This window comes from Enoplosus armatus, chromosome 23, assembly GCF_043641665.1.
Source record: "Enoplosus armatus isolate fEnoArm2 chromosome 23, fEnoArm2.hap1, whole genome shotgun sequence".
In the NCBI taxonomy this organism is placed as follows: Eukaryota; Metazoa; Chordata; class Actinopteri; order Centrarchiformes; family Enoplosidae; genus Enoplosus; species Enoplosus armatus.
Window position 1 is genome coordinate 14,170,520 of NC_092202.1, and position 27,071 is coordinate 14,197,590.

General features: G+C 47.4%; 3 protein-coding genes across 3 annotated transcripts; 2 read left to right on the top strand and 1 right to left on the bottom strand.

The window, feature by feature from the left end:
- The first annotated feature begins 1,531 nt into the window (after positions 1–1,531).
- Positions 1,532–19,802, top strand: tbc1d14 (TBC1 domain family, member 14). Its single transcript, XM_070929557.1, has 14 exons — positions 1,532–1,668; positions 3,441–4,212; positions 7,199–7,322; positions 12,547–12,671; positions 13,437–13,519; positions 13,775–13,892; positions 14,683–14,789; positions 15,751–15,831; positions 15,925–16,013; positions 16,156–16,227; positions 16,552–16,680; positions 17,247–17,356; positions 17,520–17,778; positions 17,892–19,802. The coding sequence occupies exons 1-14, from the start codon at positions 1,620–1,622 to the stop codon at positions 17,949–17,951; spliced, it is 2,178 nt and encodes a 725-aa protein (XP_070785658.1). The 5' UTR covers positions 1,532–1,619; the 3' UTR covers positions 17,952–19,802.
- Positions 19,803–21,664: 1,862 nt separating this feature from the next.
- On the bottom strand, positions 21,665–23,968 carry cfap184 (cilia and flagella associated protein 184). Its single transcript, XM_070930249.1, has 3 exons — positions 23,291–23,968; positions 22,111–22,458; positions 21,665–22,006 (listed from the first exon to the last, which is right to left on the bottom strand). Exons 1-3 carry the CDS (start codon positions 23,966–23,968, stop codon positions 21,665–21,667), a joined length of 1,368 nt encoding a protein of 455 aa, XP_070786350.1.
- A 258-nt stretch (positions 23,969–24,226) lies between these two features.
- On the top strand, positions 24,227–26,281 carry tada2b (transcriptional adaptor 2B). The gene is made up of 4 exons (XM_070930120.1): positions 24,227–24,496; positions 25,085–25,548; positions 25,654–25,922; positions 26,013–26,281. The coding sequence occupies exons 1-4, from the start codon at positions 24,227–24,229 to the stop codon at positions 26,279–26,281; spliced, it is 1,272 nt and encodes a 423-aa protein (XP_070786221.1).
- Positions 26,282–27,071: the final 790 nt, after the last annotated feature.

Sequence of the window (27,071 nt, forward strand, 5' to 3'; positions counted from 1 at the left end):
TGTTTAAAAAGAAAAACAAACAAACAAAAAAAACCACATATCTATGGCGAGAAAATGCAGTCAGTGAGGGTATACGCATTTGGAACCACACTGGGAGGTTCGCTGAGTTTCGATTGCACTGTGGTCTGAAGAACATATCCAGCACTGAAAACTTGAGTTTTCCTCGTCTTATCATTCCCACCTAGTTTCACCCCTCCCCACCCCACCCAACCCCGCCCCTCCCTTCCCTCCCCTCATCTATGTTCCTAAACCCCAGATGTCCCAAGTAGCTCTGCTGTTCTAATTTCATGTACACCCTGAGTAAATTATTTTGTTTCATTGTGGATTTTCTTAACATCTAATAAAGGAATAAACCAAACCTCAGCCTGTGAACTCTCCTGTCTTTTTTTATTTTATTTTATTTATTTTTCTTTTGCATCTTACTTTTTGTTAAGCGGCGACGATTCAAAAGAGGAAGCAATTTTAAATCCACAGCCCCATGGTGACACCAGGGTGAGCAACAGCCAGCTCCTTCATGATTGGTGGAACGCTGCAGGAGCCATCCAATAGGCTGTGACGAAATAATATCACCCATCACTTTTGCATGTACTGGGCTATGTACAATATTTACAGGCCAAGTCTTGTAGTTATCAAATAGGGTTCTAAATCTGTGGAGATATTGTGCTGATATATTGGAAATTAAATTGGATGTATTTTGTGTGACCTGGCACTGGTGACCGAGGCAAAATAAGTATATGATGCCTGGAATTAAAAGTATGTAAGTATTTTATTTTATTTTCCCCTACCTGTTACTCCTCCTTGGCTTAATTTAGTCTTGTTTCTTGTCACTCTTAAAACATTTAACTGCACACAAAGGGTGCTGTGTGAATCAAGTCTGACTCATTTCATTTCATTGAATTAGGTGGGTCAGGCCTGGCAAGTATTGCCTGAAATGGAAACACTAGATATTAAGTAAAATTCCAATGTTTTTAAACTTTTAATCAATACTTATACATCTTGGAAATCTCGCGTAACACTTGTAGTTCTGGGGAGATGACCTTATTTACCAGAAAGGGCTTCATAATGCGAGGCCGCAGCTGCTGAGGTCGATTAATAATGCCTGCAGATTCCAGACAGGTGAATCCATCGACGGTGAACATTCTTGACTCGATTACACAGCACTCACGGTACAAGTTTGTTTTAAAATGGCGGCGGAAGCGTCGAGACAGGTATGAAGTGTCAACGACAACCGTGTAAACTTGTGAAATGTGTTTGTTCGTTAGAATTCGCCACACGCCGGGGAAGCGCGTCCCCTTCCTGTGGCGATGCTTACCGGAGCGAAACGCCGTCTGTCGCATTTTAACTTAATTTGTTTGCACTTGAGGAAGCTCTGGTAAAATCAGTGAGTTGGCGTCGGCAGCGAGTCCGGTCCGACATTGTGTTTGTGTTTACCAGCCGTCATCGTGAGGTAAATGTATGTGTTTGCCCCGACGAATGACCTCACTCTGGTGCTCTTTGTGTACACTAAGCTGCGTTGAGGAGGCGGGGAGGTGATGGTGGTACAGCACTAGGCGCAGCATCATCATGGACCGCCCTGGCCGGCGGCTGCCTGCCACCCACCTGTAGCGTCGACCGGCGGCATGGCGAACACGACTCACGGTACCCAGGACCGGAGAGACGACGGCTGTGGTAGGTTACTATGATGCGCTTTCACAGGTCTCCCATGTATTTGCCGCTGTTAACGCACACCGCCCTGACCGGTCACGTTAACAGGTAACGCCAAACTGCATTTCGATATGTTTTAAGTTAATTACAGCCTCGAATATTGTACATTCACACCATGACACGTAGCATTTTGTGAATAATTTAAAGCCAGTGCTCAATTCGGCATAGGTTTAAACTTGCTGAGATAAAGATGAAACTTTTAACCCCGCAGTTAATACACCATGACTCTTACTGTCTTGTGAATTGTCAAAGCCAGTCTTCAATTAGACAAATATGAATCTATAAATACCAAACGCACAGATAAATGAGAACTTATAAACGAGGCCTACTAGGACTGCAATATGTATTTAAGAAGTGGTTCTGAACATTGGAAATGTTGTGAAATTAACTGTTTTAAAGTCAAACACGGATGAGTTGAAGAGAGGGCAAAAAATGTGTACAGGCCGCAAAACCCGGGTCACCTGCCCTGTGTTATATGCATTACACCATGTATTCCTATCTATGGCTGAAGAAGTGCCACCTTAGACATTTGTATTGTGTCTTAACCCAAACAGAGAACAACTTTTCCTAAAAAATAAATAAATAAATAAATACATTTAAAAAAATCACATAAGAATTTGCCCACATTTCAAAATCTGTGATGTTATCCAACCTAAGATGAAAGCGATGTTGCATTTCTTCATGGCGCTTATTGATAATAATATCATGACTCATAGAACAACATTTGTGTGTGTGTGTGTGTGTGTGTGTGTGTGTGTGTGTGTGTGTGTGTGTGTGTGTGTGTTCTCTAATGGGTGGTTCACTTAAGAAGACAATAACAGCAGCCTTGGTGTTAATCATGACAAGAACACACACGTCTATGTTGGTGTGGCCTCCCAGTTAACTGCTAATATGTTTTCATGCTTAATGCTCAAGACCTTATGAATGGCATTACGTTTTTTTTTTTTTTTTAATTTAAACATACATTTCAAACAAGGATGCCAGTTTTTCCCAGCAGTCCCTGTTAATGATGACAATGAGTTTGCACAGATTCTGACCCTTATTGGTGACCTCCGTTTGTAGATTATTTCCACAGTGGCACAGGAACAACCTGTTGCTGTGTTTTGGGACAAAGTCTACCAGGCTCACATGACAACCTGTAGGTCGGGGGTTTAGAGCTCGGTTAAGAATCTGGCTTTGTGTGTCAGCCATTTGGACAACATTAGGCCCTGTGTTAGGGTTTGACTTCAAACGTGTATTGATTTTACCTTCCTATTTATTTTTACCAGTCCTTTTGTAAAAAAAAAAAGATAAATAAATAAAAAAATAAAAAAAAAAAGACATGTCCGCTTGTGTTCAAAGCAAACACAGACTATTTCCTCAAAGTATTTCTAAAGTTTGGAGAGAGAGACTTAGCCGGAGGGCAAGAAACTTTAGTGTCGTCTTTGACTCCGAACTAAACTTATAGATTATATTTGTCATCGTCTGATATCTATTCTAATCTGTTTTTTTTCATTTATTTTATTGGTTTTACTATTACATTTCTATTTCTTGCGTGCGTTAGTCTCATTGTTTCACTGTGTGCATTTCTACTGTCTTATCCTCAGCTCGTCAGACTAACCTGTGTGAAAGGCGCTGTACAAATAAAAAAAAAAAAAAAAAGCTAGTATGGTAAAAGTAGAGTAATTAATAAAAAAAAAAAACAACGTGGACCACAAAAAAGCCATAAACCCATTGAATCTCATATTCTTTTGAAGGTGTGTCTGGTGGAGCCATAGTGGAGAATGGCCGTGCAGTGAAAGACCCGGCTGCCTCTGACCTCCACGATAGGACCAACCACCCCTGCCATGAACCCCGCGCGTCCCCGCACAGCGAGCCCGTCCTGTCCAGTTACATGCCATCCTGCTCCTCGACCCCCATCTACTACAGCAGCCCCCAGAAAAGCTACTCCGACCTGAAGCAGGACAACCACAGCTTGTCTTCCCAAGACTCAGGCATCCCAACTCTGGAGATCAACCCGCCAGAGCCCATCCTCCACAGCCGCCAACGCCCGGGTGACGGAGGCCTCATCCCGGACTCGAGTCACGAGTCTCCTGCCACTTTACCTTTGGATGATGGTCCCTCTGAATGTAACGCCATCCGCAAATCCTCCACCTTCCCCCGCAGTGGCTACGACTCCATCCGCTTCTTCAGCCCCGCCCACAGATTGTCCGCCACCGCGGGGATGAGTGTTGGGGGCGGAGCCTTAAATCGCAGCGACGACATCTCCGTGTGCAGCGTGTCCAGCATGAGCACCGAGCTATCCGTTTCCAACGAAGACATCTTGGACTTCACCGTCACGTCGGACTCCAGCGCCATCGTCACCTTGGAGACGGATGACAGCAGCGCCGCCCACTTCTCCGATGTGACGCTGTCGTCGTCAACAGACTTCTGGAGTCCTGTACGGCATCACCTGGGGTCAGGCGTCGCGCAGCAAGAAGAGGATGGCAGGCAAAAGAAACTGGGACCTCTGGCAAGCTTATTCAACAGGTAAGAATGATCCCAACTCTTATTTTACAAAGCGGATTTAGATGGTTGTTCTATGAGAGAGAGAGAGATGCTTTGCTGAATCAATGTGTGTTATTGTGAGTGTACAAATATTTGTGGAATAATTTGTCCCCTGTGGGCACCAGCTATCGGTCGGTCGACCCCTGTCTGTAACAAGTGGTGTGGTCCAATGAGTGGTAATTATCCTTTCTGTACTTCCTCTAATCGTGGGCTTGAGGCCCTTTTTATTATAGCCTCACAGCAGCAGGCATTGCTCAAAGTTGCTTTACAAACCTTTGCTTAGCCAAGACATCCGTCTCACCCCTCCCACCACTCTCGCATATTAGAGCTCACCCAGAATTTGACCCTCTCCTCCTCAGCTTACACATGGCACAACATTTGTTGTTGTTTTTTAAGGGGCATTTTATAATCTAGCGGCAGCTGCAAAGGCAAGGCCTTTTGTACATGGGACAGGATTGGCTCATATGGAGACTGCGTCCCTCTAGGAGGCCACGCTGCTGCTTTGTTTGTTTGCGACGAGGATACTGTCGCTCGTGAAGTGTTACTTCCCAATTCTGTACGTGTATGATCGTGGGTGTTGTGTTCCTTCCTCTTAAACAGATGCATGTAAATTTCAGACAAAGCAGCTGTGGTGGTGGTGGGGGGGGTGGGGGGGGCACCAGATATCAATGTCTGTTTTCCTTTAATGAAGAGTGAAGGGAATTTTACAGCACCAAGTCAAACTTTTATTTTTTTTTTTAAATTTTTTGGAACCAGGCCGCAGGTAGAACATTCTTATCACAGCTGTAACCTGACACCTGCTGTGTTTTTATGACGCGTGTGTGTGTGTGTGCGTGTGGACGAGGTCTTAATTGCATTACAGAGCTGGGTAATAAATTGTAAAAAGACAAACACACCCTTAGTATTCATTGCAGGATTATTACACATTACTTGCATAAATAAATACATGAGATATAAATCCCCCAGAGGGATGTTTTTCAGTCGACTAATGCTTCTGCGTACTTTTCGGCTACAGAAACAACTCAAATAATACGCAATACATTTGAGCTCTCAGATCTTTAAGGCAAGTTCATTTCAGCTTTCGGCATTCGCGCGCATTTTCTGCAGGAAATGCAAGTTTTCCGGCTGCTTCTTCCGCGTGCTTTCGGCCACAGACAAGTTTTTGACAAACGCGTCCCGGTTCAGATCATGTTCCCAAACAGGTCAAGGCCACAGGACGTGCAGTGTTTGCATCGTCCGCCTCTTCTTGGTCTTCATGTTCAGTTTTTGAATGAATGTAATGTGATGCATCATGCGTTACATGGCAGTACCTCCCTTGCCCCCCCCCCCCCCCCTTCACCATTCTATCCAGTTATCTCTCTCTGTCATCCCTCCTCCCTCACACGGAGAAGTTACTCATTCCCTCGGTGCCCTCCAGACTCCTTCCCCTCGCACCCATTCCTCCCATTCCTTCCCTCCCATTTGTTAAGTCCGGCCTCTCACTGCCTGCTAACTCCACAATCTCACTCTGGCTGCAATAAAAGTGGCTGTGTGGGACTTTTCCTTCTTCTTCTTCTTCTTCTTCTTCTTCTTCTTCTTCTCTGTAACTACAACCTGCAGAAGCTATGGGCCTGAATCTTGAGTAGAGAGGAAGAGCTTTCATGTCACCGGGAGGTTTTGCTCTCCTTTTTTATTTACTCTTGCACTTTGAAAGCTCCACCGCCGCCTGTTTCTCTGTGCTTTTTGAGGAGAAGGAGGGTTTTTTTTTGATTCAGTGCTTCTGTGCTGACGGAGAAGCATGGCAGCCCCATCACTTCTTCTGTACATTGACAGGTAGGATGACGCAAACCAGCAGATCCCATACGCAAAGTCTGTTTAATAAATAGTCGACGTGCCCGTAGTCCTTCATTTCAAGTTGAATAATGTGGCGTTTGTGCTAGGCGGCCTATTTTCTGTTGTTAGGATTGAGTGTGTTCTGTTTGACTGTTCATAAAAGAACAGCTTGCATGCATCTTATGATGGGGGGGGGGGGGGGGGGTGGGCTTAATGTACTCTGCTTTCCCTCTTCTTGTACAAGCTTGTTTGGCATTTCCATGCCAGGTGTCCTCATTGTCAGCTGAAGCATATGAACCACCTGGACATCTTATCACCTCATTTGCAGACACAATACCGCGCACATGCGTTGCGGAGACCACAAACCAGTGCAGTGCAAATTCAACATACACAAGCCAGCACCCCTGCCAGTCCTCTTAGGATTTTTCCAGCCGTTCCACTTGAGCACTCAACCATAGCCGCGACCATTCAGCTGTCACGTCGAGGCACATTTGGCTCGGACTGGACCCGAGTCACGGCCCTGCTTTGTGGACGTTCGTTCGGTGGCGTACGCGAAAGCTGAAAACATGATTTTTCTGATGAACGCTACCGGAAAAAACCTGATGTATGCAAGCGTTGAAAGTACTTTGCTTTGTGAAGGTGGCGCTCAGCTGGCCTCTGCACTTCTGTACAGCACTGTTTTATGGTGGCTCCCAGGGTTACTCAAGTTCACCACTCCCCAGAGTTCAAAGCTTGGTTACAGTTTAATTTGTCCACCTCAGCTTAGCCCTGATCATAGATCAAGATCCCGTTCTTCAATGAAAGCAGCTAAGATGCCTTTTCTCGAACCTTTTTTTTTTTTTGCAGCCGCAATAGTTGATTGCTGCATGCAGCATGCTGCTGTGTAATGAGATCTACACACAGCTCTATTAGTCCTCACATGATGTTACATAGGTTGTTAAAATGCTGGGAGGCCTGTACGCTTTTGTCCTTAAATCCTGCGATTCCTTTTGTGAGCTCAAGCAGCCGGTGTGCAGCTCTGGGGGGGGGCCCCGCCCCCCAACAGTGACCCGGTGAAGACGGCAATCATAGCTTGCGTTCCACTTTTTGCTCTGTGGCATAATGACCTAATTTATTTGTCCTCCAATCTAACTGTCCCTCTCCGTCCGTCTCTCAGGAGCCTGTTTACCCGGAGGGTGAAGGATAGTCGGCCAGTGGAGCAGAGGGATCCAGGGTGGAAGCTTTTTGGGAAAGTCCCACCGCGGGAAGGCCCCACTAAGGACCCTAAGAGAATACAAACGGTAAAATCTCTTTTTATGCTTGGGAACATTATTTTAACTGTATTGATTTTCAAGTGTGGTTGACTTTTAAGATTGGTTTTAGAACTCTTTAGAACTTGTGCCGCAGCACAGCTGGCGTTCAAAGGTCAAATGGATGAGCAACCGGCTTTTGATTCAAGACTGCCTTTTTAGCAGAGCTTATCACCGTACCATGGGACAATAAAAGCCAACATTGTGACTCCTCCTCAGGACAGACTCTTGTTATGTAATGACTCAGTGGACCCCGGACGGTTAAGAGGCCTAAAATATCAAGAACACACCGGGACCGAGTACAATCTCCGTTGTGTTCTCGAATACCAGGGAGCGCGGTGCCCTGAGCAACAGCACTCCCCACCAGTGACATTTAGGCTCCTTGCACGTGGCAAGTAGCGATGCCGTTCTGTTCAACTGCGTTTCCCGCTGGCGTCCCGGCGTCATCGCAGTTTTCATGTAGCCGTTTTCTCAGCAATCTGGAATTGCAAATGTCAAGGTCTTTTGATAGCATTGTGTCGGCCGGCCAGCTGGCGAGTAAACACCCTTGTGATTTCCCACTGCCATTCAGGAGGCGGACAGGGCCGCGTCTCACGGCCAAGAGCATGCAGCAGGCTCTCCGCTGGTAAAACAATCCAAAGAGCGAGGCGGCAGCTTGTAATTGGAGCGTGTTGAAGCTCCCATTTACCCTGCGCCTGACACACCGGAAGCAGCACCCTTCCTCTGTGCTCTTCGTGCTGCTTGAAGCCCGGTTGAAAGACCTGTTAATGTGCAGCTCCCTACAGTTGACACAGCAGCTCTTGAACATGCCACACACACATTGGCTTTAAATAGCTTGTTATGTGGACTATCTCGTTGTGTCGGTTAGAAATTAGAACCCCAGGATTGAAATGCTGTCTCTTACACAAGTGCGGATACACACCCACATGTGCTCAATATCTTATGTAAGTCCACCTCTTCAGTTGTGGTTGTAATCTTATATTGGACCTCAGGGTTCAGTTAACAAGGCTGGGCTTTCAATCTTTTGTCTTGCCACTGACGCTGCTGTTACAAAGGCGGGGTCAGTAAGTGCTGCTTGTGTGTGTGTGTGTGTGTGTGTGTGTGTGGAATGCTTTATTTGCCTAGGTTATTGTTCAGCCGCTGCGAGACACACACTGTGCTGTTTCGACCAGCAGAACAACACCGTGAATCAACTTTTATGTTCTAATTTACACCGCTTTGCATTGGGCCATATCTGGAGGCCTCAGTACAGCGTCTGGTCACAGTGAACTGCTGCCTGCTGAAGAAAGTAATTGTTCTGTCACCTGCTGAGCCTCTAAGTCACAGTGTGTGGCAGCCCAGGCACGTCTTGAGAGTTACTGGGATGTGGGGGTTGAATTAAAACGAGACGATGTTCCCTGTAGGAGTTTTCATTTTGTGGTTGGGTCATTTCAACCCCTTCTAGACTCAAATGCCATGAAGTTTTTTTTATTTTGTATTCATGAAGTATGATTTCTAGGGCTATATGGCTATAACCGTTCTCGTCAGTCGCATCTACTCCCAAATAAAATGAACACAAACTTGTAAAGTGTTTGCTCATAAACGCAGGAAATGTACAGCTTTCACAAGTCCGATTGCCGTGCATCTATGCACAGTGAAAATCATCCAGCGAGCAGGGAACGAGGGGCAGCGACTCTCCCAGAGCGCAAGGTCTCGCATCGGCGTCTTTGGCTGCAGCCGCTTGTTTTCCGTCCTCACTGGATTAAGAGAGCGGAAGGTCGAGTGGCTGAAACCCGATCCATTGCTCCGGGCTCGATTAGCACGGCTGCCAGGGCACGGCAGAGCGCAGAGCTCCTTTTCAGTGCAGCGACGGTAACCAATAACACACGGCGCTGCCGATTTGCTGACGCACGCAACAGCAGCAGCAGCAGCAGCAGCAGCAGCAGCGATGGACCTGATGCAGAGCCACTCAGCGTAGCGTCATTGCTCAGAGAGAGAGAGAGAGAGAGAGAGTGTGAGTGAGAGGGAGGAAAGCAGAGGGGCACCATGCCGCTGCTGCTGCTGCATCGTTTCCAATGCGGGGTGTGTCCCTCCGTTGGCAGCTTGACTGTCCCTCTGCCCTCCTTTTTCGCGTCCTCCTCGTTTTCTCGCCCCTGGGTGCCCCGTTGCCAGGAGTGAGCCCTCAGGAGCAGCAATGACGCTAGGCTAGGATTTTGGAAAGTAAACCAACCCCCCCCCCCCCCTCCACCGGTGGACTGGCTGTCTGTAAGGAACTGCAGCGTTCATGGTGAGTGAGCATTTGCACTGTGACAAGTGGGTGAGCCCCGCTGTCTCTCTCCTTGTCTGGCAGAATCAGAGGGCATTGGTAATCAGAGCGTGGAAGGGAGGCAGCGGAGGAAGAAGATGGCTCGGGTTTCACATAATAGACTCTTTCAGCTTGGCGTGGCTCTGCGCCTCGCGGTGGGGAGCCGGGACATAATATTCAGGACGTCTCTGTCTCTAGAAAGATGAAAACATCTTTTTTGCTCTCCTGGATGCGCTGATGGACTAACGCTCACCCGGGAGCCTCTTTTTCTAATTTGGCTTAGCGAAGCTTGCCAAGGGATTTCTCGCTGCTGCTGCTGTTACCACTGATGCAGTCAAAGAGACACTCAGAGCTCATTTGACAGCGGGACTCCCGTTTTGTTTTCCGCTTTTCCAGTGAAACACGCTTTAGGTAGGAAAGCGCTGGACTTATACATCTGAGCCGGTGCTCATCCGTTTGGTCTGGATATTGTACGTTTCCTTCCTTCCGCCTCAGCAAAGCTGCCAGTCCTCCTCAGCTCCCCTGCGGTAGCTGCAATTCAAACTGTTCGTGCTGCTTCGTGCCAGACAATACTACGTACAAATCACTGCTACGCAGCCGGCCACCACTAGCCTGGGGCTTGCGTCGCCACGCTTGTTGTATTGTCAAACAAACCGGTGTTAATTTACTCAAATGTAATGACATCTTCAGTGATTACGAGACGGTGAGGTTTCATTACATACGCTCAGTATATACCACAGTGAGTTGCGGTCACGCAGTTTTTTTTTTTTGTGGGGGATTCATGTAATTATATATGTATTTATTTCAACCCTAACGTACACAAAAAAAATATGCAAATCACATTTTGTGTCATGTTTTATGGTAACTAACACTCCAGAGGTAGTTATTGTTGCTTCTTTTATTGTCTTTCCTAAAAAAATAAACTGAAATAAGAACACCCTATGGGCAGAGCGTGCGCACCAGAGACTTCCGGCTAACTTCCGGGTTTAGCCCTTGATGCGGCGGCCCACTGGGATTTGTCGGCCACGTTTTGCTAGGTGCACAGTGTGTAGGCGCCGCTTGTGTGGGTGTCTTGAGTATCTCCCTCATGTTATTGTAATGGATTTATTAGTGTGCATATACAGTAAATGCGTCGGGCCTCGCAGATTGAGGAGCGAGCTTGTCTCAGAAGTGGAAAAGCAACTTGACGCCACCTTCGGAGTGCTGCGTCCCAGTGTCTGTAGTTTTACACCATAAAGGCCATCAGCGGTCAGCATGTTGCACCACTACCAGGAAACTGGAGAAGTTTACTGAATACCGGCGTGACAAAGCTTGGTTGCCCTGGCGGCAGGTTGTCATGGGATACAGTTGCTATTCCAGCAGCTAAAAGCTAGCACCCCATACACAGAATAGAGAGTGAAGTTGCACACGTCAAATAAAATGCTCCCAAAGATGGTTTCTGTCATTTCGGATAGTTCTTATCGCGCCGATGTTCGTTCAAGTGTTCATTTTCCTGATGAGCGTGGTTTTAATCCGTTATTTGATGCTATAAAAAGGGGGTGGGAAGTCATGATGGACAGCTGAGATTGACTGTGGCGTGCTCGCGGCTCCTCTCTGCCCTCCTCTTCACGCAAAAAAATAAATAAATAAATAAAAATTTAAATCTGATTCAATTAGCTTTTTATTTGTCCCCCAGGGCCAATGAAGAGCCGGTCCTGGTGCAACACGAGGACAGATTTAATAACATGAGCGGCATCACCAACAGTCATGCATGCGCACACTGTCACACACACACACACACACACACACACACACACACACACACACACACACACACACACACACACACACACACACACACACTCCTATTGTAGGAATAGATTTTCCTGTCCATTGTGGCCCCGTGCTGATCAATGTGAACGTCCCTGCAGCAGCACAGTGTTAAGCTGATTGCTTACGGTCCTCAGCCTGCATTATTAACCAGCTCAACGCACACTGGAAGTCATTTTTGGATACACAATGTTGTGTGTGTGTGTGTGTGTGTGTGTGTGTGTGTGTGTGCGCTCATATTGCATTTGCCCTATTTACAGTAGCTTCCTGGTTAAACTAATAAGACAATGTAGTATCTTCTCACAGTTTCCTCTAAAGGTCTTCCCTGAACTATCTGTGCTCTTAGCAGCTCCCTAATGCTGACTTCTGGATTTAAGATCAGAGCTGCTACACACACACACACACACACACACACACACACACACACACACACACAACCACACAACCACACAACCTGTAAGTCAGCTGATAGATGGCCTTGTGTTTAAACTGCTCTGAGGCATAAGCCGGAACAGGCTGAAAGTCACATGGCCTCCTCTTTCTATAGGCCTCCATCACACTCCCAGTGGTGAAGCAGAACCCGCACACACACACACTCATTAGACACGAGCTGACAAATGCTCAGCGGCCAAAACGGCATTGTCACAAGGTTGTCAAGTCATTCATCAGTGTTTCATTCTCTCTCTCTCTCTCTCTCTCTCTCTCTCTCTCTCGCTCTCTCGCTCTCTCGCTCGCTCGCTCGCTCGCTCGCGCTCTCTCTCTCTCTCTCGCTCTCTCTCTCGCTCGCTCTTCTTTGCCCCACCCATTAAATTCTTGCAGCCTGTGTCTGACCACAACATTAGTTTGGAGGTCAGCTGTGACCCTTGTGCCAGTTTTCTCTGGCTTCGGAGCTTGCGTGCATGTCATAGTCGCCGTACTTTGACATGGTGTGTAAAGCAACTAATCCACCAATGTCCCTCAGCCTGTTCTTCGCCCCGGTTGTGTGTGTGTGTGTGTAAATGTTGCAGACCTCTCATTGCCAGCAGCAATGTGAAACTAAATTGGTAATTAAAGCTACACTTGTAGTTTTTTTTTTTTTTAGTTTCTGTGTCTAAATCATGCGTTTTTTTTTGTTGTTGTCAGGAATATGAAACAAAGAGTGGCAGAGCTGGACCTGGCAACCCATCGTCTCCCAGGCAGAGTGTGAGGAAAAACCTGGGCTTTGAGCCCCTCTCCACCACCGCGCTTATACTGGAGGACCGACCTGCGTATGTAAAAACAGACACACACCATCTTCGATCTTTGGGTTGTTCGACTTAAACTCATATATTTCATTCTCCCTCACTGCCAGCGGAGTGTTGTTTATCAGTTGTCTTTCTCTCTATCCTCCCCTCATTCCTTCTTTATCAGCCCTCCTTCCTCTGCCGGGTCATTAGACTCCATTCAGTATTGTTCCAGCTCCCACTGCGTCCCTGTTTGTATCGCAGCCTGTAAAAGAGAAGAGCTGCTGAAAGTTTAATGGCCCTCCCTCAGCCTGGCTCCATTACCCTGCTTTTTTTTTTTTTTAAAAAGCATTATACATTTTCACACACAGACATGTGCTGGTCCTCGTCTTTTGTTCAGTGGTGCCGCTCAGACACCAGATTAGCACTCCGGCGGAGGAGCGTGGCGAATGAAAACAATAGTATAATTTTTGCCAGATCTCCTGTGTGAACACAAGGAAGTTTATTCTAGCACCATGACTGGCAAAACTGTGTGTTCAGCTGCTGCTCAGGTCCTCTGCTGCATGCAGCCTCCCACCTCTTTTTCCTCCTTTACTGTCTCCCCCTACTGGTAAACTAGTGCTATTGGCTCACTAAAGTTGGAGTGCACCATCTCTTTATACTTGTGGGAGAAGAGTAGTTTATTTTGGTGCAGCTTGGCTTTTGGGGAGAAAAAAAACAAGCAGTGTCCCCTCTGTATACCACACAAGCACGCTCGACATCGCTAACCCGCTCCCTTCTGTTGATTTTTTTTTTTTATGTGTGTCACAGTAATCTGCCTGCCAAGCCAGCCGAGGAGGCACAGAAGCACAGGCAGCAGTATGAAGAGATGGTGGCCCAGGCCAAGAAGAGAGGTGAGGTCATCAGGGTTCCCTCACTATCTTCTTCTTCCAACCCAACCACAGTGACGAACAAAGCATGACTAACCCGACTAGAGAAATCTTTAAAGCTGGGTGGCGGTGTAGATTTATTCCTCCACCTCTCTCTAAAGCTCGGCACACCCATACAGGACTGAACAGGCTCTACCTCTGCCTGCTCTCAGCCTTCTTTTCTATTAACTGTCACTCTATTTTGCATCTGACCACCTCCCTTCACGCCCCTGCCTGTAGAGTTGAAGGATGCTCAGAAGAGAAAGAAGCAGCTGGAGGATCGGTGTAAGCTCGAGGAGAGCATTGGCACGGCCGCCCAGACCTGGAACCAGGAGATCTTGCCAAACTGGAGCACAGTGTGAGTACGAACAAAGGCTGAGTTTAGATGTATGAGTATGCTGACAGGACATATGACATCCCCATTTGACGGGATCTCTGCGTACTCCTGGTACACGGTTAGCCCTCCAGTTTGAAAACGTGAAATGTATGCGCATGCGTCAATATACCCGCATGTCGCCGACCTCCACGGGGACGACCAAGATATTATGATCCTTACATGGAGACGATTTCAGCACCATATCACGGGCATATACCGAACAGCTGCCGTAGACCAGCATGTGCTGACATAATGGAATTCATTATGAGATTAACAAAACGCAACCTTAATTCCAGCATGTCGCTTTGAATTAATATCACCGTTCCTCCTTTGTGTACCTCCTGTTGTGCAGTCCTACTTAAACCTGTACGAGTGGCGACATTTTGGAATACTACAGTAAAACCCCGGACTAAGACTCTGAAAAATGTGTGAGGTCTTGGGTCAAGAGGTTAGGGTTTATGGCTCCGAAACCCCACGAGGAGACCTCGTCTTACCACTGAGTCTTTGAAATACACTGTTGTTTTTACTTTTCTCCTGTTAAAGCAGACTGTTTCACAGTCACATTTAGAATAACGTTACTATCTGTAATGTTCCTATGTTTTATTTGGACCATTAGCTCCGTGATACTAACTAGCTTGCAGTCTGCAAATGGCTTCGTCAGCTAACGATACGAAGCGACGAAACGGCAGATCCATGCCGCTCCCCTGCTTTGCGTTATACACCGTTGCATGATTTACTGTTGGTTTAAAGTCAACACCGTTTGTCGCAATAGGTGCACATCTCGACGAGTGAGAGACCTCTGGTGGCAGGGCATCCCCCCCAGCGTCCGAGGCAAAGTGTGGAGCCTGGCTGTGGGCAACGAGCTCAACATCACACATGGTACATGGGAGTGAGTGTGCATCTGAGTGTGTGTGTGTGTGTGTGTGTGTATATAAAAAAAAAAAAGGTCAAAGGTCAACTTCACTGCGACGTCATAATGTCCTGGCCATTATTAAACCGCATAGCTCAGGAACAGTAAGACCGTATTTCACATTTGGCCGGACACGAGGGGACACAAGGTCATTGTGACCTCAAAATAGGGTTTTAACCACAATTTAAGGTCGAATTCTAGTTTCAGTTTTTTTTTTTTTTTTTCATATCAGAGACTGCCCAGGGTTCATTCAGTGGGATGGAACAGTCCACACGCACGCATGTAGCAATTTCCGTCATTATTTTTGTAATTGAATAAGTGGCAGTGAGATGGATAAAAGAGGAAGTCCATTAAGAAGGAGCATGGTCCAATGATTTTTTCCCCCCCAGTACAAGAGGGAACGAGCCGCATTTCAATGAGTTCTCAAGTCTGGATGGCGATTGCGCGCACACACACACACACACACACACACACACACACACACACACACACGCCAACTTCAAATTGCTCAGCACCCTCAAGGCTACTTGCAGATAAGCACTTGCTCTCTGTCACTGACTGCTGAGCTAACCACTCTGCTTTGCGCTACTCGGAGCACAGCCCTGTATATTACCACTCTGCGCACACACACACACACACACACACACTCTGTGTCCTTCAGAGTTGTTGGTCCTCTCAGTGACAGCATTCCCTCTTTAAGTAAAGTTGTGTTAATACTGCTGCTGATGCTACTACTTGCATTGTTGCTATTGCTAGGTTTGCCACTTCGAGTACTTACAGTACTGCTACTGTACTGCAGCCTACTACTACTACTTCTAGTGCTAATGAAAAGTATTTACACTGAGAACGTGTCGGGGTGTCTTAAGCCTCTGTCCTCCTCACTTTGTCTCATATTGACTTGTACTGTGCTGCTGTTGTGTGTCCCCGCAGAGCTGTACAACATCTGCCTGGCCCGGGCGAAAGAGAAGTGGAGGACCACGTCAGCGCCCGCCTCAGAGACCGAAACTGCAGGTAGAGACGGAGCGGAGCGTTCTCTGGCCGTCTCCTGTAATGTTGGCCACATTAACTCATCAGTGTGAATCTCTGTTTTGCCGCGTCCTCCAGATGCTGGTTCGTCAGATCGGGAGTCGAGCCTGGAGCTGATCAAGCTGGACATCTCAAGAACCTTCCCTCACCTGTGCATCTTCCAGCAGGTCAGTGAGAGAAGCTCAGCCACCCGACGCAACACTAATGTTTTGAATTGTACAAAAAAAAAAAAAACTGACCTGTGTGCTGTATTAGTGTAGTTTGTGCCCTTTTAGTTCAGTTTGTCTTCATTATTTCTTTGTTCAACAGGGTGGACCATATCATGATGTGCTGCACAGCATTCTGGGAGCATACACTTGTTACCGGCCAGACGTTGGCTACGTAAGACACACACTCACACACACACACACACACACACACAAAACACACAGCATTACGTACTGTTGTGATACTTTTTACTCTTTGTATACCCACTTTGTCTACTGTGCCTTTAAGAAACCAGTCGTGAAGCCTCCCTTTCATTTGATATTGACACAAAACAGATATATAAAGAGGCACAGAGACGCGTTATTATTATTTCAGATAATGGAGCATGCAGGTGTTCACCTGTTGTCATGCACTATAAACACATAAAACAAAAGCTCGCAGTACGACCTAGTTAACAGTGTTCTAATAGTTATTTTCTTCTTCTGTGTGCGTGCTTAGGTGCAGGGAATGTCGTTCATCGCAGCAGTGCTAATCCTGAACCTGGACACAGCCGATGCCTTTATAGCTTTTGCCAACCTGCTCAACAAGCCCTGTCAGATGGCCTTCTTCAGAGTCGACCACAGCCTTGTCAGTACACGTGCACGCACACACACACACACACGTACTGACAGATTTCCACCGTCACAGCTTGATTAGATGCTAGATCCGATTTGTTTACCTGCACTTGTTCACCTGATTTCACTGAATATATTTTAATCCTTTCTTTGTAAAGCATGCGACATCACCATAGCAACATTTCCCCCGAATTCAGACAGAGCGAAGCCTCTCGTCAAGCGTTGCAGCTTCAGGGCTGCAGCTAATGGTTGTTTTCATGATCGTCGATTCTTTTCTCGTTTCGGTTTTTCTAAAATGTCAGATAGTGGTGGAAAAGTGGCCGCCACAATTTCCCCAAAGCCCGAGGCGATGTCTTCAGATGTCACGTTCGGTTCCAACCGACGCGTCCAAAACCCAAAGACCATTCAGTTTAAGACTAAGTGACCTAAGGAAACAAGCAAATGCTGGATTATTATTTTGGACACCACAGAAATCACTGGACCATTTCTACAGATGACTCGCTGCTCTGCTTGTTGAACGCAATGTGGTTTGTGTGTGTGTGTGGTACTCAATAAGACCGCCCTCTCCTCTCTCCACAGATGTTGACTTACTTTTCGGCATTTGAAGTGTTCTTTGAAGAAAACTTACCAAAGCTCTTTGCACATTTCAAGAAAAACAACTTGACCCCTGATATTTATTTAATCGACTGGTGAGCCTCTTTACTTTTTTTTTTTATGTCTGTTCTGTGTTGTTTCCTCCTAAACTACAATGTTAAAACCCGAAAAGGAAATCTGACCTCTTTGAGCGACTTGCCATTATGTCACAGCTGCAGTACTAACTATATATGGCGCCTCCGCCCCCGTCCCTCCCAGGATCTTCACTCTGTACAGTAAGTCGCTGCCGCTGGACCTGGCGTGTCGGGTGTGGGACGTGTTCTGCCGGGACGGCGAGGAGTTCTTGTTCCGCACGGCGATGGGCCTGCTGCGTCTGTACCAGGACGTCCTGACCTGCATGGACTTCATCCACATGGCTCAGTTCCTGACCCGCCTGCCTGACCTCATCCCCCCCGAGCAGCTCTTCCAGCACATCGCCTCTATTCACATGACCAGTCGCAACAGGAAGTGGGCACAGGTTAGGGTGTTTCCAGCTTCATTCATACAGCGTTTTTAGTTTTTTTTTTTTTTTTTTGGTTTATTGGCTTCTTTAAAATGTGCTTTTAACTCTACCTCCATCCATCTCCTCAGGTGCTGCAGGCATTACAGAAAGATCAGGAGCGAGGCAGCCGAGCTGAAGCGCTGAGCTAAGATTAGAGGAAAACCACCACACACTGACGGACTCCGCCGGAAAAACTGGACTCGTGAGAAAGACCTTTTTGCTCGACTTCAGCAGGACATCTCTGGTTGTAGCCGCTGTGATGAACCTCTCCTCTAACTGGAACCAGGATCCCGGAGGGGGTCTTTCAGAGACTAGGGAGGGGGTGTGAAAAGGAATACGAGGCCTTATTTATCTCCCACCACCCCTCCTCTGCTCAGAAGCCCAGCAGTGGACTGGAAAAGTGTAGCTGGCAGAGGCCGACGAATGTATCGCACTCACTCTCACACATACCTACGAGGCCGATTCAGGTCTCCACAGACCAGAGGAAACCACAGAGTTACTACTCAAACCCTCCACCTGTCAACACTCTTTCTAGTTTCAGTTCCACAGGCAATGTTTTATGGCAATAACAAAAGTCTACGTACGACTCCCCAGTCCCTAAAAACATATTAGTCAGGGAAAGTCATAGTGATGTCCTGAAATGACATCTCTGGAGTCAGATCGGTGAATGTTTGTTGAAATATGTCAAGTGGAACCTCAGCTAGCGTCTCTCTGTGTTTCGATCCGTTTTGTTCCTGCAAACTTAAGTCATTCCCTGGGTTTGACTTTTGTCTTTTGACCTCAGTGCGCTTTTCACTTGCGTGTTTTGTGTTTTGTTTGTTGTTTTTTCGGTCGGTGCAGATTTGTTTCCCTGAACCGTTCCACGAAGTCGGCTCTGGAAGAGAGTTTTGTGAGTTGAAATACATGAAGATGCACACAGACGAATCCGGCGTCTCCGAGAGCGCCCGCATTGTTACATTTAATGAAATGTTCTAACCCTCTTTAAAAAAAAAAAAAAAAGAGGTCATAAGCTGCCTGTAAAATGTGTTGTATGGATTTATGTCAATGAAACTGGAGTTCATAATGAGGTAATGTGTCGCTGTTAGGACACACACACACACACACACACACACACACACAACATACAGTGTCAGACATGGACTTCCCATGCCCTAAATATGTTTCAGGTGCATTTCAGCTTGTTAAGTGTTTTGATTTCTTTGATTGGTGTGAGTGCGTCTGTCGTATTTAATATTTATCAAAAGGACAACAGGACATAAACAGGACTTGTTCCGGTCAAATGAAGTGATTGTAAGTCGGAGCCCGACGCAGAGAAATCAACACACACACAAGCGTGAGCGTGAGACTCTACTGTAATGGGAGGTTACAGATTCACCAGTCGCCTAGTTTGTGTTATTTCCTGTCATGCACAACATCTGTGCATGTGGTCACCTGGGCCTCATCTATCAGGCTGTTTCTCTGAGGCCGTCAGTGTGTGTGTCAGCCACCCCCCCCACCCCTCCCTCCCCGATGCCACGTTCACACTGTGGTTAACGTGTCCTTCCTGACCATGAGAGTGGGAGGTTTCACTCCCAGCATTTCTTTGTTAAGTGTCTTTTAAATTAAATGACGTCAAATGAAATAAAAGTTGAGAAGTGCAGGCATCTCATTGGCTGTTGATGCCCGTGAAGAGTTTAGCTGGCGATGATGGCATTTCTCCGTGCGAACACAGTAACTGTCCCGCCACAGGTCGTGAAGCTGCTCCATCCGACGTGTTGTGCTACTGATTCCTTCTTTTTTTTTTTTTTTTTTTTTTGTGCCCTGTGATATTAGTGACGTCAATGTTATCTCTTGTCCCCACTGAGTCGAGACTAGACTGGACCACAGCTGATGTACACACACACACACACATGCTCTGGGTTTAAAAAAAAAACAAAAAACTGGAAGCGCCTTGAAAATTGTAATTTATCGTGTCGGTCGGATCATTCTGATCACTCTTCACGAACCCGTCTTGAACGACCCCCCCCCCCCCCCCCCCCCCCCACACACACACACACACACATGCACTCCCCCAGTGTGTGGTGACACGACCACAGGACTGCAATAAAGCTTTTTGCACATTCATGGAAGCCTTTTGAGTTGTGTATCATCAGTCATCACTCGCAGGTTTAAACGGGTTGACGCTTTTCCCATCCTTGATTTTCTTTCTTGTTTTTTGTGCTTAAGTAGTGATCAGCTGACAAGTGTGTGTGTGTTTCATGCTGAAGTGTTAGTGTGTGTGTGTGTGTGTTTTACGTGTATTTGTGGTTGAGTGGCATTTCTTGTATGAGATCTATTAGTTACAAGTTGTTACATTAAAGGCTGGCCTGTGTATGAATTCACCCTCCCAGTGTCCAGTATGATGGTCAAAAACAAAATTCAATCAAACGAAATTTGAAGAAAATATAATAATAATAAACTTTATTTATATATGGCCTCTCAGGGCTTTGTAAGTGATCGGGAAAATCTTACACTCAATTCTAAAAGCAACCAGTAGCCAGTGAAAGGATTGTTCGCTGGGTCACAGCTTAGGTAGAGCTGAGCATCGTCTGCGTAAAAATGGAAACCGAAATTATATCTGCGTTTCAGGTGGCCAAGAGGGAGCATGTGAATAGAAAAGAGGGTTGGACCCAGCATGGATTCATGGCCAACATAAGCTGACGGCAATAAGTCATTGAAGACCTTAAGAAGAGTTTCAGTACTATGTTTTTGTTTTCTAAAACCGGATTGGAATTTCTCAAAAATATTGTTTCCATGTGTAAAAGCTTGCAGTTGATCTGCTACAACCTTTTCTAAAACCTTAAACCTTTTAAAGGAACCTGTTGACGGAGAGCAGGATAGAGGGGGAACACTGTTTAAAAACGTCCTTTTAGAAGTTTTACGGACGGAATATCTGAATGACCGGTTGAGGGTTTCGTTTTCATGACCATACCGGTTCGTGTGGATGGGGAAATCCGATGAACTGAGCTGACCGTAATTGGAGAATCTGGGGGAGAAATCGAACGTCTGAGGAATGAAGGATGATTTATTTGATTTGATAGAAGTAATTTCTTGGGTTCTGTTTGTTTTGCATTGTCTTTGTCTTTCTTTTTTTTTTTTTTTTTTAATTTTTCCTCAAGAGACCTGTGTACTGTAGAGGACTGATAGACACACATGGGGACAGCAGAGGGTCACCATGCAGCTGTATCTCACTTGAAATGTACATAAACAATGGTTTTATTAAAATAAAGAGCTGTACATATTCAACCAGGAGCTGCTCGGTGTGTCTGTTCACATTTCATGGGAAATGACGTGTTACTGATTTTATTCTTACCCTCAACCTGTCCAGACCGGACTCTTATACAGTATTATTTACAGAGACCCAACAGTTCCCACCATGAGCGAGCACTTGGTGACAGTGGCAAGGAATAAATTCCTTTTAAGAGGCAGAAACCTCATTCCATATGCCTAACCGTCCATGCAGGGTCAACACGCAGTGGATGGGAGTGATTGAAACTGGGATACAGTGACACACGACTTGGGTCCCTACTTCCGGCGCCTTTTTGATCTCAACTACACACCTGTAAGGTTTTGTGACTGCATCTCGCACGTAGCTACCCTACTTTTAACCACATTTACGGAGGGGCTGATCCATTCCGGTTGATATTTCCTACCTGCCTCCATTATTTATGCCAAGCTAAATCTCAAATCAAGATTGTATTGTAGGCTCATTACAAAGACCTCAACTTCATAGATTTTACAATAATGCCAGGATCAGACTACATGACCCGCCGTGACTTGTCTGAGAAGTGTCTTTTGGTTACACACTCGACGGGATAAAACTGCAAATTATGAGGCCTGATGCTCATTTCCCTTCCTGATTGCTCCCCGTTGAGTCTGTCCCCGGCTGCTTCTTCCATCTGCCACAGCTGAAGGCGACCCCTTTCAGATTGTCCAGCTCTTCTTCCAGGCGGCCGAAGTCATCCACAGTGTCCTCGAAGTCCTGCAGCAGGACCCTGTTCCCCAGCAGTCCACGACTCTCCTTCAACCTCAGGTTGTCTCTCTGCAGGCCGTTGCGTGCCTGCTTAATCCTGGTGAGGAAGTCCCTCTTCCTGGCCACCACGGCCTCCACCTTGGCCAGCTGCTCTCGTTTGGCCTGGACCTCCATCTGGCTCCAGAACAGCTTCTCCTTTACGTTCGACAGGAGCTGATAGAGGCGAAAAAAAAAACGCAACACTGACTCTGAACTGAATAGCATATCTACAGAAATGACTTTGATGCAGCCTGCACCTGCGGGACCTTTTAACTTACCTCCAAGCTGCCGCTGATCTTTTTTTGCATCTTCAACGATTCCTCGTGTTGCTTCTCGGCATGTTTCTTCAGCTCCAGCCGCGCAGCCTGCAGCTGCTCAAACTGGACCTTCAGGGGGTCCCTGGTGTGCTCCTCCCCGTCACGGAGCTCTGCCTCCAGCCTGCGAGTCTTGACCCTCAGCTTGATGTGCTCGAGGCGCAGCTCCATCAGCTCGTCCTGCCGAAGCTGCTCTGCCGCCAGGGTCGACTCCACTTTGGCCTGAGCAGCCTGTTTACCCAGGCGGCGGCTTAGCACCGCCACGAAAAAACCCTGCTTCAGTGCGACCAATGCTCGCCACTCGTTTTCCACCTGGGAGGTGAAGATGAGACAGTTTTGCCCACTGACCAGTACGCCACAACACACACAATCAACACTTGCTGGGCACCTGTAGCCTTTTTTTTTTGGATGTCATGTGAAAATGCATGCAAGGAGCCAAGTCTTTCAACTACTTGCTAAATGTTTCAGTTGTACTTACTTTGACATGGTTTTGAATTTCACATTTATTTCCAGATTCCATTTTAGTTGTATTTTGCAAGTTCTTTGTTCCTACAGAATTCCCCTGTTTGCATAGTGGTTCAGTATGCGAGTCACATCCACCCAGCTCACAGCATGTGTAGACCCCTTGTAGTCCCTTTTTGCTGGAGAGACAGGAGACCACGTAAAGCCCCCTGACTGTCACGACTGTCACTCGGTTTAGATTCAAATGTTGCTAAGCGCGACAACTTTCTTGGTGCACAGAAATGTGTGTCGTCATCATCATCAGAAATACAGAAACTCCCTCACTTGGGCAAAGAGTGGTTCATGTGGGACGCCATTGTTCATGCTCTGAGACACTTGTGCAACTGCAACTGCGAGTGCTGCCTCCGTCTCCTTTATCCATTGCATTGTGCTACAATGGAGTCCATCAACGGCACACTCGAGGGTTCGGCATTTCTTTTCAGTATGGATAGTGGCTTTTTTGAGTGTACTTGGTGCCGCTTTGCCAGTGAGAACTTCACTACCCAATCAAAACCTGCTTATGATCAGTGCATAATATAATATCACTTCAGCTATTTGCTTCTTTTGCAACATTTTTAGGGAATTATCAAATTACTTTGAGCTATGTAGAAAACCTGCAGGGGCCCCTGACAATGAGACCAACCTCGTCCAGCTTGTCCCGGGACAGTAACCTCAGCTCCTCGGCCTGCTGCTGGGCGGTCTCGGAGTCGGCGGCGAGCTGCTGCTTCAGGTCAGCCAGGAGGGTAAAGTGCCTCTCATACTCCTGCAGCCGCTCTGACCCCAACACCTCCCTCTCCCGCTGGCCGTCGCCCCCGGCCTTCTTGCGGAAATGCTCTGCCAGCTTCGTCTGCAGCTGGCTGCTGTGTCGGCTGGCTTCATCCCTCTCCTGGCGCAGCTCCTCCATGTGCTCTTCATAGCTGGTGTCTTCTGCACCAGCAGCAGCTGCAGCAGCAGTGGATTCCGGGAGTCTGGAAGGCCCGCTGTCATCATCGCAGTTCATCTCGACAGCTCTCTCCCCGTAGGGCACTGGCTGTGCATTGAATTCATGCATCTTTACATCCAAGTCTTCCATTGTGGCAATGCTGTCCACACCAGGAGGCTCAGCTCTGCTGCTCTCTTCTGGCTCAGAGGGGGCTGCTTCTTCAACTGGGGCCTCCTCGGGGGATTTCACGCTCTCAGAGTTTTCTTCATCATGATCTGATGCAGCCACCTCAGCTGGGACACCTTCTTTTTCATTTTCATTAACGCTGACAGGAGACTTGTCCTCCTCATTGGAGCAGTCTGCTGACATCACCCTCTCTGTGTCAGTCTTCGCCTCCATTTTCCGATAGATAAATAATACCAAACAGTATTATTCAATTTGTCTATATATCTATAGGGCTCGTGCACTTTTCTAGTCAATGAAACTGTTCGTTTTGTTTCGGTTGTCCTGGAAACTGGAATCGGGATCCAATCAGAGGCGCCTGCACTCCCACTCATTAATATTAACAAGCAGGATGTGAGTTTGTTGCGCTGCGAGGCTCGAGGTGCGCAGGCGCGCAATTCTGCCTCCAACAACAAGAAGCAGGAGCCAGGCAACATGGCCGACCTGGGGAAGAAGTACTGCGTGAACTGCCTCGCAGACGTTACAAACCTGCGGCTCCGCTGCACCGACTGCCCCGACATCGAGCTGTGCCCGGAGTGCTTCTCGGCGGGCGCAGAAATCGGTAACCACCGAAGATGGCACGGCTACCAGCAGGTCGACGGCGGTCGGTTCTCTCTCTGGGGTCCCGAGGCAGAGGGAGGATGGACCAGCAGGGAAGAGCAGTCGCTCCTCGATGCTATCGAGCAGTATGGCTTTGGAAACTGGGTACATCACTTTTTAAGTTGCTCAACGTTCACGTATCTGTACAATTCCACCACACAAGAGTTTAGCTGAAAGCACTCGGAAAGCGTAACGCGTCGAAGCTAGCTGGCAGCGACCCTGCTAGGGTCACGCTAATGACCTTTGTGACAGTCCCACGGTTACTTTTATACAGCGTTCCATTTTGTATTAAAGGCGCGACACGACGTCTATAGTATGTCACATTAAGAATAAGAGCTTACGAGTAGTAGCAGAGTAAACTAGTGTTTTTTAGACAGGCAGACAGTTACCAGCCTAATACATGGGAAGATGCGTCGTTACAGCAGCTAACTCCCCAAGTCAAGTTAGACTTTACTAGGAAGTAAGCTTAAACTTAGGCTATACTCTAAATGTATGCAGTGTGTAATAATGACCTGTAATATGCTTAAGACTAATGTAAGCCGTATTAAAACTGTATTTTTTTTAGTCTAGTTTATGTAGTTTAACCCCCCCCCCCCCCTTGGTGTGCTCTATTTTGGTTTGTAGTCCAGTCAATAACATTATGAACAGCATCCTGTTGTATGCTCATTAGTAACAATCCGTGTCGTCTTCCAGGAGGACATGGCCACTCACGTCGGAGCATCCCGGACTCCTCATGAAGTCATGGAACACTATGTCACCATGTACATCCACGGAAACCTGGGCAAGGCCTGCATCCCCGACAGCATTCCCAACCGCGTGACCGACCACACCTGCCCAAGCGGGGGGCCCCTGTCGCCCAGCCTCACCACCCCTCTCCCTCCACTGGATATCAGCCTGGCCGAGCAGCAGCAGCTGGGCTACATGCCGCTCCGCGACGACTATGAGATCGAGTACGACCAGGATGCGGAGAAGCTCATCAGCGGGCTGTCCGTGAACTATGACGACGAGGATGTGGAAATTGAAATGAAACGTGCCCACGTGGACATGTACGTGCGCAAGCTCCGCGAGCGGCAGCGGCGCAAGAACATCGCCCGAGACTACAACCTGGTGCCCGCGTTCCTGGGCCGAGACAAGAAAGACAAGGACAAACCGGGGGCGCTGGGAGTCACAGGCACTGCTGGTGGTGTGGGCGGGGCTGGAGCTGGCGGTGGCACCGTTGGATCAGGTTCCATGACAGCAGCGGGATCGGGTCCCGTTCCAAGTACACCCAAAAGAAAGATCACCAAGGAAGAGAAGGAGCAGCGGGTCAGGCTGCGGGGGCTCTGCCAGTTCATGGCCCATCGGGAATTTGAAGACTTTTTTGAGAACATGCACAAAGAGCGTGTGCTGAGGGCCAAGGTGCGCGAGTTGCAGCGCTACCGCCGCAATGGCATCACCCGCCTGGAAGAGTCCGCTGAATATGAAGCGGCACGACACAAACGGGAGAAACGCAAAGAGAACAAAAGTTTGGTGACCTCCAAACGGGGCAGCGGCGGGCTTGGCTCCGGTATGGGACTTGGGGGTGGAGCTGGAGGGGTAGGGGGCATTGCTGGAGGGCTGGGGGTTGGAGGTGGGATCAAAGAAGAGAGCAAAGACGGCGAGTTTGCCGCCATCGAGAATCTGACCGGCTTTGAGCTGCTGTCGGACAGGGAGAAGGTGCTGTGCAACTCTCTGAACCTCAGCCCCGCGCGCTACCTGACCGTCAAAACCATCATCATCAAAGATCACCTGCAGAAACGGCAAGGCATCCCGGCCAAGAGCCGGCTGCCCAGCTACCTGGACAAGGTCCTCAAGAAGCGCATTCTCACCTTTCTCACAGAAAGTGGCTGGATATCCCGGGACGCCTCTTAGCGATCCATTTTTGGTCAAGAAGTTGAAAGTTGATGATGGCCGATAGCTCCGTAGACAGGCAGGTAAAACTACTGGCTTTCACCATTTTCCAAAGGTGACCTTGTGAATATGTACATTGCAAAGAAATAAGATGACCCACTGGAAAATAGTATATTTTCTTACCTGGGGTCAGGAACAAAAATAAGCCTATATTTTTACATTTGGAAAGGCACAGGGGTGAAAAACAAGTACTTTGTATCGATATTGTTGCGACATGATGACAACTACAATGCTAAACAGTATCACACAGTTGCAGAGATATTTTGTTGTTACTGCAGCAGGTTCGTTGAAGATGTCTGTGGAGAAAAACCTTCATTTCCTGGAAACTGGCATGCAACACAAGTGAACTCTCGATTCTCTGACCTATTTTGTTTCCCTCTTACGGCCTACAAGGGAAAGCAGCAAGAAGAAAGCAGCAGGGTTCAACCGTCTTCTGGCTTTCTCTGGACTGGCTCAGAGTCCGAAACATAAAAGCTGACATAGCGCTAGACTGAGAAATCAGCCAGACCGCTTATTTCTCCGTAACATTACGTATGCATATGCTAAATAAGCAATAATCCAAGTTTAAAAGAAACATCTTTAGGTATTATTTATTAAGAGAGAAAAAAACTCGCTAATCTGCTTCATCAGGACTGTGTGGTGTGGTGTGGTGTGGTCACTGTCCCATCAAATCTGATCAAACAAGCCAACCCACCATTGATTGACAAATGTTGCCAAATCCTGATCGGGGTCCAGAAGTACGTGACATCAT

Coding starts and splice junctions, on each gene's coding strand:
- cfap184 (XM_070930249.1), bottom strand. CDS start 23,968: ATGGAGGCGAAGACTGACACAGAGAGGGTGATGTCAGCAGACTGCTCC. Junction 22,459..23,290: donor CCCGGGACAAGCTGGACGAG/GTTGGTCTCATT, acceptor TTCACCTCCCAG/GTGGAAAACGAGTGGCGAGC. Junction 22,007..22,110: donor AGATCAGCGGCAGCTTGGAG/GTAAGTTAAAAG, acceptor CGCCTCTATCAG/CTCCTGTCGAACGTAAAGGA.
- tada2b (XM_070930120.1), top strand. CDS start 24,227: ATGGCCGACCTGGGGAAGAAGTACTGCGTGAACTGCCTCGCAGACGTT. Junction 24,497..25,084: donor AGTATGGCTTTGGAAACTGG/GTACATCACTTT, acceptor GTCGTCTTCCAG/GAGGACATGGCCACTCACGT. Junction 25,549..25,653: donor GACAAGGACAAACCGGGGGC/GCTGGGAGTCAC, acceptor TCCCGTTCCAAG/TACACCCAAAAGAAAGATCA.
- tbc1d14 (XM_070929557.1), top strand. CDS start 1,620: ATGGCGAACACGACTCACGGTACCCAGGACCGGAGAGACGACGGCTGT. Junction 15,832..15,924: donor CTCAGAGACCGAAACTGCAG/GTAGAGACGGAG, acceptor CGCGTCCTCCAG/ATGCTGGTTCGTCAGATCGG. Junction 17,357..17,519: donor GATATTTATTTAATCGACTG/GTGAGCCTCTTT, acceptor CGTCCCTCCCAG/GATCTTCACTCTGTACAGTA.